Genomic DNA, 15,506 nt, shown 5'->3' with positions numbered 1-15,506 from the left:
AGTAGGGAGCCTTTTATTTTTTTTTTTTTCCCCCCCCCCCCCCTTTTCTTTTTCTTTTTTTCTTTTTTTTTTTTTTTTATTATTATAATTCAGATTGAGGAAACAGCACTTAAAGAAGTCATATATCACCGGGGGGGGGGGGGGGGATGAAAAAAAATAATCCTCTCCAGGCAGACTTTTCATTACGTGCGAGTTGCATTAAAAATGTAACCGTCTCCCTTCAAATATTTAAACACTTTTCTATCATTTAACTGCGGGTCGGAGGGAGAGGGAGCTGCGTGGGGGTGTGGGTCGGGCTGTGTGTGTAAAGTCATCCAGATCTGATTTAGAAAAGATATCTCCCTGTGCGTGTGGGGCAGAGACAGAGACAAATCGCTGTAGCTGAGTGACACGCAAACTGGAATGTGGCAAAGAAAAAAAAAAATAGTTAACTAGGGGCGGGGGGGGAGAAAAGACTGGAGCGGTGGGAAGTTTTGGTGCGTGTCACGAGCAACTTGGAGCCTCTCACGTCGCCCAAGTTCCCCCGCTGGAAGTTTGGGCTCTAAAGTGAACCTTCCTCCTGCTTCCCTCGCTCGCTCGCTCTCTCTCTCTCTCCCTGGCGGTAACAAATAAGAAAGGGGGGGAGGAGATTGATGTATTTATTTCTGTAAAAGAGTAAACTCACTATTGCAAGAGTTCATCCGCTGCATCCAGGGGTAAACCGGCGCGGAACACTTTTGCTCCTCGCTCTCTCCGAACACAGTTTTGCTCTGCGCGCAGTCCGACTTGCGCGGCTCGGGGGCGAAGGGCACCTCGTCCAGGCTGGGAGGGGCGCACGCAGGGTCCTTCTCCCTGAAAAACCCGCCGGCCCCATAGTCACAGGCGGAGCCGCGGCCGTAGGCTCCGTTGCTCTGCTGGTAGTAAGGAGAGGAGGTGTAGCCCTTCTCCTGGACGCCCGTGGCTCCATAGGTGCTGGGGTAGTGCCTCAAAGGATCCGCATAGCCCGAGGGATACAGCGGGATCTGTCCCAGGAAGGGCTCCTGCCCCGCCGCCAGGCTCACCGGGAAGGTCGAGTTGACAAAATAAGAACTCATTGGAAGGAGCCTTTGCCGTCCTTGCCCGGCTTTATGATTTGTTGTGTTTTATAGTCCAAGTGGTTTAGCTATTAGTAGTATATCGGAGATTGGGTTTTAGCTGAAGGGAGATGGCGTGGTGCCAGCGAGGGACACAAGGAAATACAACCATCTGATCATGGGCTGACCAATAGCAGGCGCCTGAGGTTGCAAAATAGCACCCATGAGGAGCTGAGATTGCACCAGGGACCCCAAGAACAAACCATCCACCCCCTTTTTCCCTCCCTTTTAAACAACAGAAAGGCACCCCCTTAACCAAATATATAATATCTGCCGAAAGAAACATTCCCGGCGCGCTGCGAGCTTCATAAATAAATAAACGTGTGGTCCCCCCCCCTCCTCCTCTCCCTCCCCTCTTCCTCCCTCCCCCGGAGCTCGGCGCGGGGGTGTGGAGCGCCCGTCCGCGCGGATGGCGGTGTGAGCGCCTGTATCTTTATATTTACTCCCATAAAAACGTGTCCAGATACCCGCTGGAAGTGTGTGGAGCGGGGGGAGGAAAGAAAAAAGTTAATTACTCGCATTGCCAAAACTTTAACCCCTCGCGTTTGCGAACCGTCCTGAAATGTCCGGCTACTCCGCCGGAGTTCAATAAAACAGGGTGGGGGGAAAAGGGGAGGAAAAATGAAATTAAAAGTTTTTTGCGTGAAGTTTGCAAGGAGGAGACCCCGCCGCGGTGACTGAGTTGGGTTTGCTCTGTGAGGAGAAATAGGTTTTGACAACTTCTCTCGCTCCGCGCTTGGCTAATTACCACAGATTAGCGCTCCCCGCTCAGCAAAGCTGCGCCCGCTTGAACCCAACCTTCGCTCTGCCTCTACCGCATCTTCCCACTTTTCTTGTTGCTGCAAAAGCTCCGCGCTCGGGAGATAAATGGAAAATCGAAGTATTTCCTTTCTCCTTTGGCTAAATCCCGCTCTCCTCCGGTGGCCGGCACCGCATTGTGCCCTCTTGCGTTTTTTTGTTAATACCAGATCCAAGCCCGACCTTTTATGGCTAAAAAAGAGCCTTGGGTTAGGGTGAAAAGCGGAGTTTATTGATCGCTACCGATCGGGAGCTCGCGGGGGGGTTTAAGGAGAGCAGAGCTGGCGCTGTGACGGTGCCTGGAGGTGCGCAGGGTCCGCGTCCCCCCCTTCGAGCCCGTCCCCACCACAAAACACCGATTTTTGGCCAAGTTGAGCCCCTGCAAAGGGTAACACCGAAAGTCCCCGTCGCCCTGGAAGCTCCACTTTGCTCTGGTTTTTTCTTTTCTTTGCCTCTCCCGGTTCGCCCGGATTTCCTCGCTTGGCTCTACCTGCGCATCCCCCCCTGAGCTCCTCGCTGGCTCAAGGTGGGGTTGGAGCTCTGCCCGTGGCCTTTTTTTTTTTTTTTTGCTTTTCAAGGAGGAAAATCAAAGTCAAAGCAGCAGAAAGACACGGCCAAAAGGAAAAAAAAATGAAAAAAAAAAAGAAAAAGAAAAAAAAAGAAAAAGAAAATCCACCTAAATTAACCCCAGCAGCGTCCCCCCGATCCGTGGCGTTTTATCAAGGGTTTGTTTCCTGTCCGAATTTGTAACCATCTGTCTGTCGGGGCTGAAATACCTCGAATCTGTGAATGTGTGCGCCACAAATCTAGAATTACATGTCTTACACGGCGGCCGCGGAGCTGCCAACGCGGTTGCCTCTGACAGAGCTTGAAGTGCCTCGGAAAAGCGGGATCTTTTTACGAGCTAATTTATTTTAAACATCGTGTTTACAGCAGCCAAGCCAAGATTGTTTCATGCCACGGCTGCGATGAACATCTCGGCCGCGACGTAATCCTTATAATTCAAGGAAATACCACGCAGAGGAAGTCGTTTTCCATCCGCCACCCCCCTCCTTGACTGATATCTCTTATATTTGTTCTTGCAGAGTTTCCCTTTGTGTGCGGAATGGACCCAAACTTGCGTAGATCGGCTTTATTGGGATGCGAGGGGGAAAAAACATCGGGGAAAAAGGAAAAAAAAAAGAGAGAGTGGGATTGAGAGGGAAAGATGAGTAGAGAAGAAGAGGGGAGGGAAAAAAAAGGGGGGAAAAAAGGGGGGAAAAAAAGGAAAAAACCTGGGATGAGAGGCTGAAGTGAACCGCTTTGCAGGAGCCGAGCAGCTCATCCATTTGATGAGTTACGCAATATTTGTGGCTCTGCAAAACCCGGCGATTATCAGGCGCGAGCAGCCCCGCATGCAAATTTTGGGCAGAGAAATGGGATGTCCTGATAGCCCAGCGCGTGAGTACAATCTGCCGGAAAAATGTTTGCCCTCCTGTTTTTCCGCCACTCCTCGCGATTGCTCTGCAAATAAATCCCTCGAAATAGTTTGGGAAAGCACAAAGAAAAAGGAAAAAAAAAAAAAAATCTCACGGCCCCAGATCTCGACGCTGCTCGTTATAATAATTTGTGGTTGAAAGAGGCTCTGTGCGTGGCTGGACGAGCCAGGTTTTAAAAGAAAATAAAAACGCACTAATTGAAGCTGGCCGCTCGCTAATTGCGTATTGCTGACATCTCTGCACATTAAAAAAATCTTTCCTCTCCCAAGGCCGACCCTACAGATGGTTATTTGGGGCAGGAAAAGAGGAAAACTTGATTCCCAAGGTGGAAAAAAAACCCCAAAACCCAAAGCCTGTCATAGTTTTCATCTTCCCGAGGGTCAGGCCCGCGGTGTAATTGATTTGCCACCTATGATACATTTAAATACGAGCAGGGGTCTTAAAGCGCACTAAATCTCCCAGAATTGAGTGTTTGGCGCAGGGGTGGTTTCCATCCCCGGTCCGAGGGCTTTAAGGACGGAATTTAAAATTTAAACCGCCGGGTCGTTGGCGGAGCTGTTGCACAGACGCCCTCCCGCCTGAAGTCCCGAGTAAATCTGAGGCGGATTTGGCGAATATATTTATTTTGGACGCCTCTGCCGCCCCAGCTCAGGCGGGAGGGAGCAATAAAGGCTGGAGACGGCTCAGACAGTAGCCCTGAAGTTAAACTGGGCTTTGAGGGCACCGATGGGAGCGTCTTTAATCAGATTTTGGCCTCATCTCCTCAAAACAAAAACCCCAAAAAACCAGACGCAAGGTCTGCTAAGAAGGAGCAATAAAGCGGGGAACTTGCGGGAGGCACCAGAAGGTGCAATAACAGATTTAACTGCGGCTTTCCCCTCCTGACAGGCATCACTCAAGGGTCAGGGCGGAAATAAAGATAAAGAGAAGTATTTCGGGTATGGACAAGCCCGGTTCTCTGCCCAGGAAGGTCCCGCTTTTTGCCCCTTGGCTTTGCTGGCCAGCAGCGCCTCAATCCCGGCAGAGCAGAGAGATGAGGGGATTAAAACAACACCCAAATATTTCGCCAGGCCAACAGAACAGAGCGTGGCTTGTGTGAAAGCTGAAGCCGCTCGCAACTTGGTGGTGGAAAGTTCAGTGCAGTTGGTTCCAATAAAAAATGAAACTCTCCTTTTTTTTTTCTTTTTTTTTTTTTTTTTTTTTTTCCTGGGGAGCTGGAATTCCCGACCCTTCTGAAGTGAGAACACAGCGGGGGTTTCCCCACCGAGGGACTTATTGCGGCCATAAAGTCAAGCCAACAGCACGAAAACAGTTGAAAAAACCCCTTGTTCTTGGAACTCAGACATAGAAAGCCATTGGCAGCAGTGGAGCCTGCCCCGTAACGCTCCTGCACACCCAAAATCACTTCGGAAAATAAACCCGGCGCAGCCACGAGCTTCAGGCTTGGAGTATTTAAAACAATGACCCCCGAAGGTGTAAAAAAAAAAAAAAAAACAAACCCCGCTCTCCCTGCGCAAAACCGCCTGAAACTTAATTTCCAGCAATTTAAGTTTAATTTACCTGACTTCCCGTGCAGTGCATAATAACCTTGTTAATGGGAGCTTTGGAAAGAAGCAATAATAATCTACCATTGTTCCATTAAGGAGTGCGGCTAATTATTAACAAGAAAATAAAAAAAGGGGGAGGGGGAAGGCAGGGGGAAGCAGAGGGAGAAGGGGACATTGAGGGAACCCAAATGCGTCCAGACCCGAATATTTCCGCGAAGGCAACTCCCGGGGAGGGGAGAGGGGGGAATCAAATGATGTGGGGAGAGCAGGGAGAAGGGGAGGGAAAGGCGAGACGGGTCTGGTGTAATGCGGGAAGCGAGTGCTGGGGGTGTTGGGAATTACAGCATGGAACAAGTTAATCATGGCTCTTGCTGGTCAAAGCAGAGAAACTTTTATTCCTCTCCTTTTTCATTTTGTTTTGTTTTGGTTTTGATTTCTTTCCCCCCCCGCCACCGCCCCAGAGGTTCTGGGCACGTCACTTTCTTGGGGGAAAACGTCCCTTATTCCAGACGTAAACAGTTGCCAGGAAACTGCGTGGCAGAAGGAGAAAACGAGAAGGGAGAAAGCGAGCGGGAGGGAAGGGGGGGAGAGAGGAACCTTTTAAAATAACAGGCACGCATTGTCCCTCCAGAGCCTACAGTAACTTAAAAGTGACCCCTCGTCTGCCCCTGTCCCCAGCAACCACCTCAGCCCCTCGCGCACGCCTGGACACATCTCTGCCAGAGCCCGAAGTGGCCACTGCGAGCCACAAAGACATAAAAGCTCCTCTGCCTTTTATTAATTTTTTTTTTTTTTTTTTTTATGACGAGCTGCCAAACCACGGCCGGCCCCCCCAGCTCGCCTCGCCTCGAGCGTCACGATTCCGCCGCGTTTGACAGCATCCCCGCCCGCGTCCGCGCTCGGCCAGCGCGCAGCCGCCGCGGGATGGGCGCGCACCGAGGGATGCGAGGCCGAGGGATTTGGGAGCGCTCGGCGCAGGTTTGGGGATGCTCAGATGGAAAAACGCATGGGGATCGTCCAAACCTCCCCTGAGGGCGCCCAAATCTGTCTTTCCACCCACTTTGAGGCGAAAACACCCCGATAACACCCACAGGAGGCAAAAGCACCGCTCCCGTCTTACAGCAGGCGCGCAGGGCGCGGCGCGGCCGCGCTCCCTCGGGGGGCTGCGGGTCGAGGCGAGGGGAGGCCAGGCCGGGTGAGGACCCCCTGGGAGGGGGCTCGGGGCTGCGGGGAGCCCCCCGGGAGCCGCCGGCCGCCGCCGCCGACGGTAGATGGCAGCAGACGGCGGGGAATGGGCGAGTCCCGCGGCGCGGCGGCGGCGGCGGCGCCCGGAGGGACGCGCGGCGGGGGGTGGCCGCCCTGGAGGAGGTTTTATTCCCTTTTCCCTAAATCAGCGAGCGGGATGGCAACAGGGGAGAGCGGCCAGCAGCGGGGAACACCCCCAAATCACACCCCCCGCGTGAGGTTCCCCTCTCGCCCCGCGCCGCCGTGAAATGGTGAAAAAGCCCTTCCCCGCAGGGAGGTGCGTGGGTTCCACAAGTGGTTGTCCACGCGCGGTGTGGAAGAATCGGCACAAAAGCATTCCGGAGCGAGGTTTTTCAATTAAATTATTTGCTTCTAATTTTTTTGTTTTCATCCCCCCACACGAGTAGGAAAGGAAAAACAAAAAACCCCAAAACCACCGCGAAAAGATTGGGGGGGAAAGGGAGAACAGGAGACTGAACCCGCATTCATTTCTTTCCTCGCCTCCTCGTGATTGATGAAAAATGTAACAGGTTCGGGAAAGAAACAGCTTTTAAAAATGTCTCTCTGTTTATTACTTCCACGGCTCGCGATCATTTACTCTCGTGCACACAATATTCGGGCTCAGTCAGTTCAGATGAGATGAATCGTCACGTCATAAAATGGTTTATGCTTAAGTAATGAATCTCCTCTTACTCCATCTCGCTCCGCACGCACAGGCTCTTTCATTATCTTATTTAAGAATCACCTCGTAACAGTAGCAATTAACACAATATTTCAAAACCCACCCTTGAAATATTGAGGGGGAAAAAAAAAAAAATTAAAAGAGATTTAAACCGACCGGCACCTCCGGACAAATATTTCCTTTAAAGACAAGCGAGGCTTGGGGCATGGGATCTGAAAGGAGAGAGCGATTTGCGCAGAACCTGGCGTGGGGCTGAAACCCAAGCCGGGAAAGCCGTAAAGCCACGTTACCACTGCAGAACGCAATTAAAATCCAAGGAGCTTTATTGCTTCCCAACGTCAGCTTCATTTGGGAGTTGAGGGGGAAAAAAAATTACAATGAGAGCGCTGCGCTCTGGGTTGGCTTCATTCTTCTTCTTATTTTTTTTTCTCTCTCTCTTCTCTTTTTTTTTTTTTTCCCCTCCTTTTTTTTTTTTTTTTTTGTGTTGGTTTGGTTTGGTTTTTTTTTTTTTTTAAACACTAATTTTCAGAACCGGATTTCCGCGAGCTGCCCTCTCTGCGAAGAAACCACCCACATAATAATGACCCTGGAGAGCAACGCAAAACCCAACCGGCTTCCACAGAAACTTCGCCAAATTACTGGGCTCGCCTGAAGACGAGAAAACTGGCACGAGATTCTGCGAGGGGGAGGAAAAAAAACCCCAAAATAAAACGCGACAACTGCCCACAAAGGGCTTGGTGTTTTTTAAAGGCAGTGTCTAAAAGTCTCCGTCAGCGAGCTGCTGCAAAATCCTTCATTCCAAGTCTGCTATCTCCAGGTGACCTTACAAGGCTTCATTTTTATCCTTCTTAGTCCGTTATTTCATTTTTCTTCCTATTTCCTCTTTCTTTTCTTAATTTTTTCCTCCCTTTTTTCTTTCCTCCTTCTCTTTTTCCCTTTTTTCTTTCATTATTTCTTCCTTTCCCCCTCTCGATTTCTTTCTTTCCCCTTTCTTCCACCTTTCTTTCTCTCGCTCTCTTCTCTTTTCCTCACCTCTAAGCTCCACTTTTTTTTTTTTTTCGGGTGAAATTGCCGCTTAAACAGATTCCCACCACCTTGAATTTCTTCCAATGCCTCCCTTCTGCATCACCCCACCCTTTTTCTTCCCCCCCACCACCTCCTCCCCGGGCAGAAGGAGATGGGGATGAAATAGGGGGGAAAAAAAGGCAGCTTGACAAATACATTTCCTCATTGCAAAAAAAGAAATAATAATAATAATAATAATAATAATAACAAATGAAGAGAAACGTATTTTTCCCTTACCTTTTGACGTCCATTTCTGTGGCATGAGTGCAACGTTTGGGGAAGGAGAGATAAGCGTTTGCTTATCTGTTGGCTGACAAATATTGTCCCAACCTGAGAGCCGTCGATCGCCTCTCTGACTCGTGAGAGCTTCTTGCATTTCTGTCACTTGCCCGGAAAACGGAGCAACTTCCCCCTCTGAAAAAACGAGAGCCTCCACTCCTCGTGCAGAATCTCCTCTGCCCTTCCATTATTACTGAGATCCCAAAGCGGCGGGCAAAATTGGGAGTGGGATTTTTTGGAGGGGGGGGGGGGGGGAATTGAAAAAAAAAAATTGAAAAAATTATTATGATAATTAAAAAAAAAAATTAAAAATGGATATAACTCTGTTGCTACGCGCGCGGGAGCGGAGGTGGGTGCCTATGGGTGCGTGTGGGTGCGCGTTCAGGCGGCCCCCCCCTCCCCTCTGCCCTGTTTTAGCCCTGCCGAGCTTATACACAAAAGTAAAAAAATGTAAAGAGGCGAGAGCCCTATAGAGGACACTGATCCGACCCAAGGTGCAGCGGACAGAAGAATGGTGCAATATAACCACATGGGAAATAATAAAAAGTTCATGTTCACGGTTAGCAGTCCACATGACCGGCTCTGGCCAATCCCAGAACCCAGCCACTCATAAAGTTCTATCACAAAGTTGTAAATTTTCATAAAACAACAAGGAATTTATTGCATTTCTTCATGACCGGTTTAACAGCAGTCTTTTTCTTAGCCGCCATCTTTTTTTTTTTTTTTTACCAAAAATAAAAGAATATGAAAAAGGGGTTCGGGGATTTTTTTTTTTTTCCGCCCCCCACCCCACCCCTGGCTTGGATATGGGGGGGTCGTTGGGGAGAAAAAATTGAAGAACGCGTCATATTCGGAACAATGAAACCCCCCCAGAATAAAGAGCTGGAGGTTTGGGTTGCCTTTTAAATGGGGGAAAGGCACAGTAAAACAGTGGGGTTCGCAGGGATTTTGGACGCCTTTCCCTCTTTTCGGGCGCAACTGGGATCCTTTCGGCTGCAAGGGGCGATCAGGAGGTTTCGGGGGGGGGGTGTGGAAGAGGGGAATAAAGGCAATAAAAGCGTGGCCGGGGGTGCCCATGCTCCGGGCAGAGCGGAGCCGGCGGGGTCGCTGCCTTGGGGGGCTCTCGGTGGCCAAAACCCCCCCCCGGGAGCCCCCGGGATCCAGCCCGGGTCCCCTCCGTGCCCCCGCTGTCGCCCGGGGCGGGGTTTGGGGGTGCTCCGGCCAGGTGGGTCACCCCACCGCTCACCCCCTGCCTGATTAAAGCCTCGCTCTGCCTCTCTTTGCCTTTTTTTCCCTGGAATTCCCCTCAATTCCCGCTTGCCCCCCAAGCGCAGAGGTCCGGCCCGGGAGAGGGGGGGCTGCTCCAGCCGAGCCACTGCAGTCCAGGAGCAGGAGAGGGGCGGGAAATTTCTGGAATGGCTTCTATTTTTTATTTATTTTCCCCCCCTCACCGTGCTCTGCACGCAGCGCTCTTAAGAAGGGGCTGCACCAAGGGGGTTCACCAAGGAAAAAAGGGAATTTTCCCTCCATTTCCCCCTTGAAATGGGAATTTCGGCGTGCAGAAGCCAGCAGAACTGATCCCTTTAATAACGGGCTTTCCATAATTAGGGCAGGCGGCGGCAGCAGCGAATGTGGGGGCGCGCAGATCCTTGACGTGGCGCCTTATTTTGGGGGAAAAAACGCTGCTCGGGGATGCGCCGCGCCTTTATCGGGGCACGAAATCATCTGGGGGTGGTGGGAGGTGGGAAAGGAGCGAGGAAAGGAGGGGAGGAAGGGGGAAGGTGCAGAGCTGCCACCGCCAAGTCCTTCCAGAGCTCCCCGAGTTGCTGTTTGGCTTTTTCTTTTTTTTTTTTTTTTTTAATTATTATTCCCTTCCCTCTGCATCTTGCGCGATTCGTGGAGTAAATTCCGTCGAGCCTCCGCGGGAGGAATCCGCGTCTTTATGCGCAGTGGAAATAAATAAATAAACGAAGAAATAAATAAATAAATAACCAGGGCGGGGAGAGGGCGGCGGAGGCGCAAGTGCTTAAATTTACTCGCCTTTTGTTTTGCGTTGTTGATTTTTTAGATTTTTTTTTTCTCTCTCTCTCCCTCTTCCCTGCGTTTAATTGCTTTAATTTATTTTATGCGCGCTTTGATGCTCAACATTATTTGGTGCTAATGAAAGAGTTCCAGTCCGCAGTAAAGTAATTGAAGGGCGGAGGGAGAACCTTAAAAAGAAAATAATAAATAAATAAAATTGCTAAAGGCATGGCGAAATGGAGCGGGTTGGTGCAAATTAGTTACGAGAAGAAGAGAATTAAAGCCAGGAGCGGAAAGATTATTTGGGGTGATTCTGGGTTCTTTACATCCCTCTTTTCTCGCTTTTATCTTCCCCAGAAATAATCCCAGCGCAATCACAGAGGGAGAGAGGGAAGAGAGCCCAGCCCGCGTTTCCAGAGCCCCGAATATCAATTATTTCTCAGAATATCCGCCAAATCTATTGAAAAAGCACCAGTATTTTGAGTGGATTGGCTGTCGCAAAGAAAAGGAGAGAAATTTAGGTGATAAATCGGGGTAAAAAAGGATATTTCATCACATTTATTTCACCCGGGAAAAGGCCATTCCAAAACCTGCGCTGTTTTTAATAAGCCGAAGAGGAAGGCACCCAACACGCTGTAGATTATTGGAGATCTCCTTTTTATTTCGAAGAATAATAATCACAGACGAAGGAAAATAATAATAATAATAATAAAAAAGCAACGCGCCGCCATTAAATAATCTGTTACTTTGATATACAACATTTGACGTAGCACAATATTAATTCCTCTTGGTTTTTTCTCTCTCTCTTTTTTTTTTTTCCCTTTTTCTCTTTTTTTTTTCTTTTTTCTTCCCTGTAGAGGCTCGAACAACGAAGGGAACCCAGGTAAAAATACCCACAGACAAAAGAGCATCGCAAGGAGAAAAGAACCACAGAGGTTACAGGGAGAAGGAGGAATAATAATTCGGATTATGTACAGGACTACACGCGCTAAATGTAATTTGCATTCAGGCTTTCGGGTCACATTTTCTAAATTAAAGGTGCTAAACACGACCACGTTACTTCATACCCCCAAAAAAGTACACAGCGAAGTACAAACGGAGCTTTACAAATTACTGGTGCTAGAGGAAGGCTCACAGAGGAAAGAAATGTGTCTATCCTGACTCTAAAGCCACATTTAATAGGTAGATATTCTATTGTACAAAAAGAAAAACCCAAAAAAAAAAAAAACAAACAAAAAAAAAGAGACTTTATATAGGTAGTATTTTTCTCAGTGTCATCAAACACAACGTATCACTCCTAGGGTTTTAATTATTTATGCGCTTATCATTTATTTTTATATATAGTCTTTTTTTTTAATTATTTTTTTTTATTTTTAATGTGTGTGTGTGTTTCCCCCCCTTTTCTTCTCTCGTTTCCTGCATCCTGCATCTCTCCCCTTTTCACTCCTCCTCGTCGTCCTCGGCGTCTGGCTTTTCCTGCCCGCTGGAGCCGGGGCAGGCGGTTTTATTTTCCTTTTTCCACTTCATGCGGCGGTTCTGGAACCAGATTTTGATCTGTCTCTCGGTGAGACACAGCGCGTGGGCGATCTCGATGCGTCTCCTCCTCGTCAGGTAGCGGTTGTAGTGGAACTCCTTCTCCAGCTCCAGGGTCTGGTACCTGGTGTAGGTCTGGCGGCCGCGTTTTCTGTCCGTTCCTGCGAAATAAACGCAGACTGGGGTCAGCTGAGGGGTTCTGGGAGGTGGTTTTGGGGTTTTAATTCGGTTTTTTTTTGTCTCGGTTTTGCCTCTGGGCGCAGCCCAACAAGAACCGCTCCGCTGCAGTCCCACCAGGGGCAAAATCCTGCACAACCTGGGCCAAACTCTCCTTTAATTTTGAGGATTTTCCTTCTGCTCGAGGCTCTCCCCACCTCACCCTCGCTGTTCTCAGCCCCCCAAACCACCCCAGCTCTCATTTCCCTTCCTCTCGGTGCTTTTTTTCGTGGTGCCTCCGAGCCAACAACAAAGTTCAGAAAGTTTCCTGCCCTCCCAGCCCCGGCCAGACTCCGAGTTCCTGCCTTCATTTTCATCCAGACACCAGAAATTTGGGATGTTTTGGGGGAAATAAGTGCGGAAACACAGGCGAGCGGAGCGAGAGAGACATCTGCTACCTCCACAAATCCAACTATTTGTCCTCTCCTAAAGCTGTCATCGGGATGCCTGCGTGGAAGGTGTGGGATGGTCTCAATCATTCCAGGGGATGTTTTGGGCACTTTGGGGACTTCTGGGCCTTGCAGAGGAGCTTCTCCCCCTCCAGGCTGCTCTTTTTGGGGGTGTGCAGACGGGAAGAGCCTCAATCCCTCACCTCAGGCTCGCCACCACCCTCCAGCTGCCTTCAGCAGGGTTTGGAAAGGGCCCAGCTCCTGATTCTCCCTTCCACCCGACATTTCCTGGAGCCTGATGGGGAATTATTCTACAACATGGTGTTTGTGGTCGCGGGGCCGCGTTCCGTGTAAACGCTGTGTAGATCTGGAGTGGAACACGTTCTTCCCCGGAGCACCAGCCCTCGGCCTCTCCTCCACACATTCCACCCGACTCCTCTTCTTCTTCACCCCTTCCCCCCCCCCAACACCAGCCTTCTTTCTTTCTTTTTTTTTCTTTTTCTTTCTTTCTTTCTCTTTTTTTTTTTTTTTTTTTTTTAAAAAAAAAAAATCCCGTTAATAAAAAGGGAGAAAGGGGAAAACAAAAAAAAAAAAAAAAAAAAAGGCAAAATAGCCCGGGCTAAGCTGTAAAGTAAAAATGTGCAGGTCGTGGAATGCGGGTTGTAAAATCCGCTGAGGGGAGAGCCATAAACCGCTGCTGAATGGGGATGACAACTCTATCTCTGCTCGCCGATGAAATTCCACAAGCGGGATCGCGCACTGGGCACGAGGAACGGGAAGGGAAGGGGGGGCGGCAAGGCGGGGACCCCCCTTTTTACGCCCCAGGTCGAGTTTTTCTGGTTTTAGGCTCAGCAGATCCCAGAGCATCCAGGTTTTGGGGTTGTTTTGGGGTTTTTTTGAGGTTTGCTCTCTTTCCAAAGCCTCTCCAGTGTTGATCCTCGCAGCGTCACCGGCTAAAAGAGGAGTGAGTGGGGGGGCTTCTTAAATCTAAAGTCGGATAAAAGCAGAGATGAAGTGTTTACGACCAGAAATATTTGGTCTTTGATAAATCAACTGTAAAAGCGGATGAGTTATGGAGCAGGTAATGGAAAGAACTGACCACCAAATAAGTGCCAGGGTAACTCCTGCCTTCATAAACCGCTCTGCATTGGCTGCTCCGCTGTTTTTCTTTTTTCCTCTGCTTCCCAGGGAGGCTGGGCCGCACTCCGCTCGCCCCCGAGCTCTCCTAACAAGCCCTCTCCTGGATTTTTCCGCCGCTGGAGAGCGGGGATGATGCTCTCAAGTTGCAATCCGGCGGCTGGAAAAGGAGCTCACGCCTGGTCCCCCCCTGCTCCCAGGCGGGACAGCATCGCCTTTCTCCCTCTTTTCGGCATCCCAAGGGTGTGAGCAGCACCACGCGTGACCACGGACACGGCACGGGCAGCTCCGGGCGGGGGGAGCCCGGTGTGGAGCGCCCAGCCCGGCCCCGGTGCGCTCCGGGCAGCCCGGGGGGAGCCGGGCCGCGCCGGGACCGCTCCCGCGCGGGAAAAAGGGATATTTATTAATTGCTAATTGACATTAATACCCTGAGACGGAGCACGTCGGGCACTGAAGGCAGCGCGGAGGTTTGGGACCTGTGCGGGGGCAGCGTGACCCGGAGTGGGGCCGCTCCTGGAGCCCCCCCAGCAGGGCCACGCTGAGCACCCCAAAAGTGCCTCCCCCGAGGGTTTCGGGACATGACGTGCCCCCACTCTATCCATCCATCCCTCCATCCCTCCCTCCCTCCATCCCGATCCCGGCCGGGCTGTCACCGCCTGCGGAGCGGGGTTTTCGTGGAGCAGGGAATGATGTGCTGCTGTTTCTGACATCGCAGCGCTCGGGACACCGCGAGGGGCTGCCAGATGAAGCTTTGGCCGTCTCAAGGAAAACAACCCGAGCCCGCAAGGCACCTCCCATCAACAGTTTCCCCCCCGAATCCATCTCTCTATCTGCACGGGGTAGCGCAGCCTGTAAATACAGGAGGAGAAGAAGGGGCTGGCCATGATTTCTGCAGCTCCGTCTGTCCCCTCCGAGACAAACTGCCTTCTGCACGGCACAGACACAGCCCCGGCAGCACCGATAAATATTTAAAGCTAAAAGGATGGCTTTATGGCAAGGGGGGGGGAGGGCTGGAGCGAAGGGCGGGGGGGGGTTGTGGTGGTGTGTGGCTCTTCCCCCTCTCTCTTTTGAAGACGCGTTTTCAGTGAAACGTCATGAAAAGAGTTGGGGACAATTCCCCCCTCCCCCTCCGCCACCCCCCGCGCACGCCAGCAAATAATTTACACTCCCCCCACCCCCCAAGCCCCCCTCCCCTCCTCCTCCTCCCCAAGCCCGAGCTCCTTTCTTCAGCGAGGCCGGGGCTTACCTGTGCTCCTCATCCAGGGGTAGATACGGAAGTTGCTGTCGCTTTGCAAATCTGAGTCCCTCTGGTCCGTTTTGCTGCAGTTCTGCTTGGAGGCATCTCCCGGGCACATCATGGAGAGGTTTTGCTCGAAAGGGGAACAGTGCATGTTGAAGGAGCCGGGCTCCAGGCCGTACCCCGAGGAATACATGCTGGGGGGCTGGGGGTGCACGGCGCTGCCGCTGGAGTAGAGCCCGGGCATGGAGGCGGCGAAGGGAGGCGTGGATCCGGCCCCATACCCCGCTCGCTGGGTGTTGGAGGCGAAAGCGCAAGAAGTTTGCTCGGGAAAGACTCCGGATGGGAAAACCGAACTTGCGGCTTGATATTTAGAAAATAAAGCATTCGCATAATACAATGAACTCATAATTTGGCCGGGTGATTTGTAGGTCGGGACGTTTTAGTGTCGGTTTTACGAGGTACCGTGATATATTACGGAATTAGAGTCCAGATTTACACCAAAAAGGAGCCTTTTTCCTCCCGGCCCCGGTGACGCGCGGGCACGTGGCTGCGCCGGCGCCAATCGCCGCCCGCCCCCTCCTCGGGGGCACGGGACTGTGCGGCTGGATTTATAAAATATGATAAATAATTGATGCGATATAAAACCCTCCACGATCTCTGCTGGAAGGGGTGAAATTGTGCTGGAGTCGATAAGCAACCTGTAATCAGTTTTCAGCTTAGAGCGAGGGAGAAGGGGGGGGGGGGGAAATTAAAAAAGAAAAGG

The 15,506-nt window shown here is 50.9% G+C and overlaps 2 protein-coding genes across 6 annotated transcripts in view; both read right to left on the bottom strand.

Annotated features, from left to right (window-relative positions):
- HOXB6 (homeobox B6) overlaps positions 1–8,782 on the bottom strand; it is a 9,870-nt gene extending 1,088 nt beyond the window's left edge. The window contains exons 1-2 of one of the 4 annotated variants that reach the window (XM_042017771.1): positions 8,165–8,782; positions 665–2,102 (exon numbers count right to left, since the gene is read on the bottom strand). In XM_042017771.1, coding sequence (XP_041873705.1) covers positions 665–1,073 — 409 coding nt within the window. In that variant the 5' untranslated portion in view covers positions 1,074–2,102; positions 8,165–8,782. Of the gene's footprint in view, positions 1–664; positions 6,241–8,164 lie in introns of those variants that run through there. The other 3 variants (XM_042017780.1, XM_042017789.1, XM_042017799.1) reach the window with 3 other exon arrangements.
- Positions 8,783–10,868: 2,086 nt separating this feature from the next.
- The window catches only part of HOXB7 (homeobox B7), a 10,572-nt gene continuing 5,934 nt past the window's right edge, over positions 10,869–15,506 (bottom strand). Inside the window, exons 2-3 of one of the 2 annotated variants that reach the window (XM_042017821.1) lie at positions 14,750–15,032; positions 10,869–11,922 (exon numbers count right to left, since the gene is read on the bottom strand). In XM_042017821.1, coding sequence (XP_041873755.1) covers positions 11,669–11,922; positions 14,750–15,032 — 537 coding nt within the window. In that variant the 3' untranslated portion in view covers positions 10,869–11,668. Of the gene's footprint in view, positions 11,923–14,749; positions 15,501–15,506 lie in introns of those variants that run through there. The other variant, XM_042017813.1, reaches the window with a different exon arrangement.

This window comes from Corvus kubaryi, unplaced genomic scaffold, assembly GCF_017639235.1.
Source record: "Corvus kubaryi isolate FWS band 111438036 unplaced genomic scaffold, C.kubaryi_AGA036_p1.0 123, whole genome shotgun sequence".
NCBI classification, from domain to species: domain Eukaryota; kingdom Metazoa; phylum Chordata; class Aves; order Passeriformes; family Corvidae; genus Corvus; species Corvus kubaryi.
This window is presented reverse-complemented; position numbering and strand designations above follow the sequence as displayed.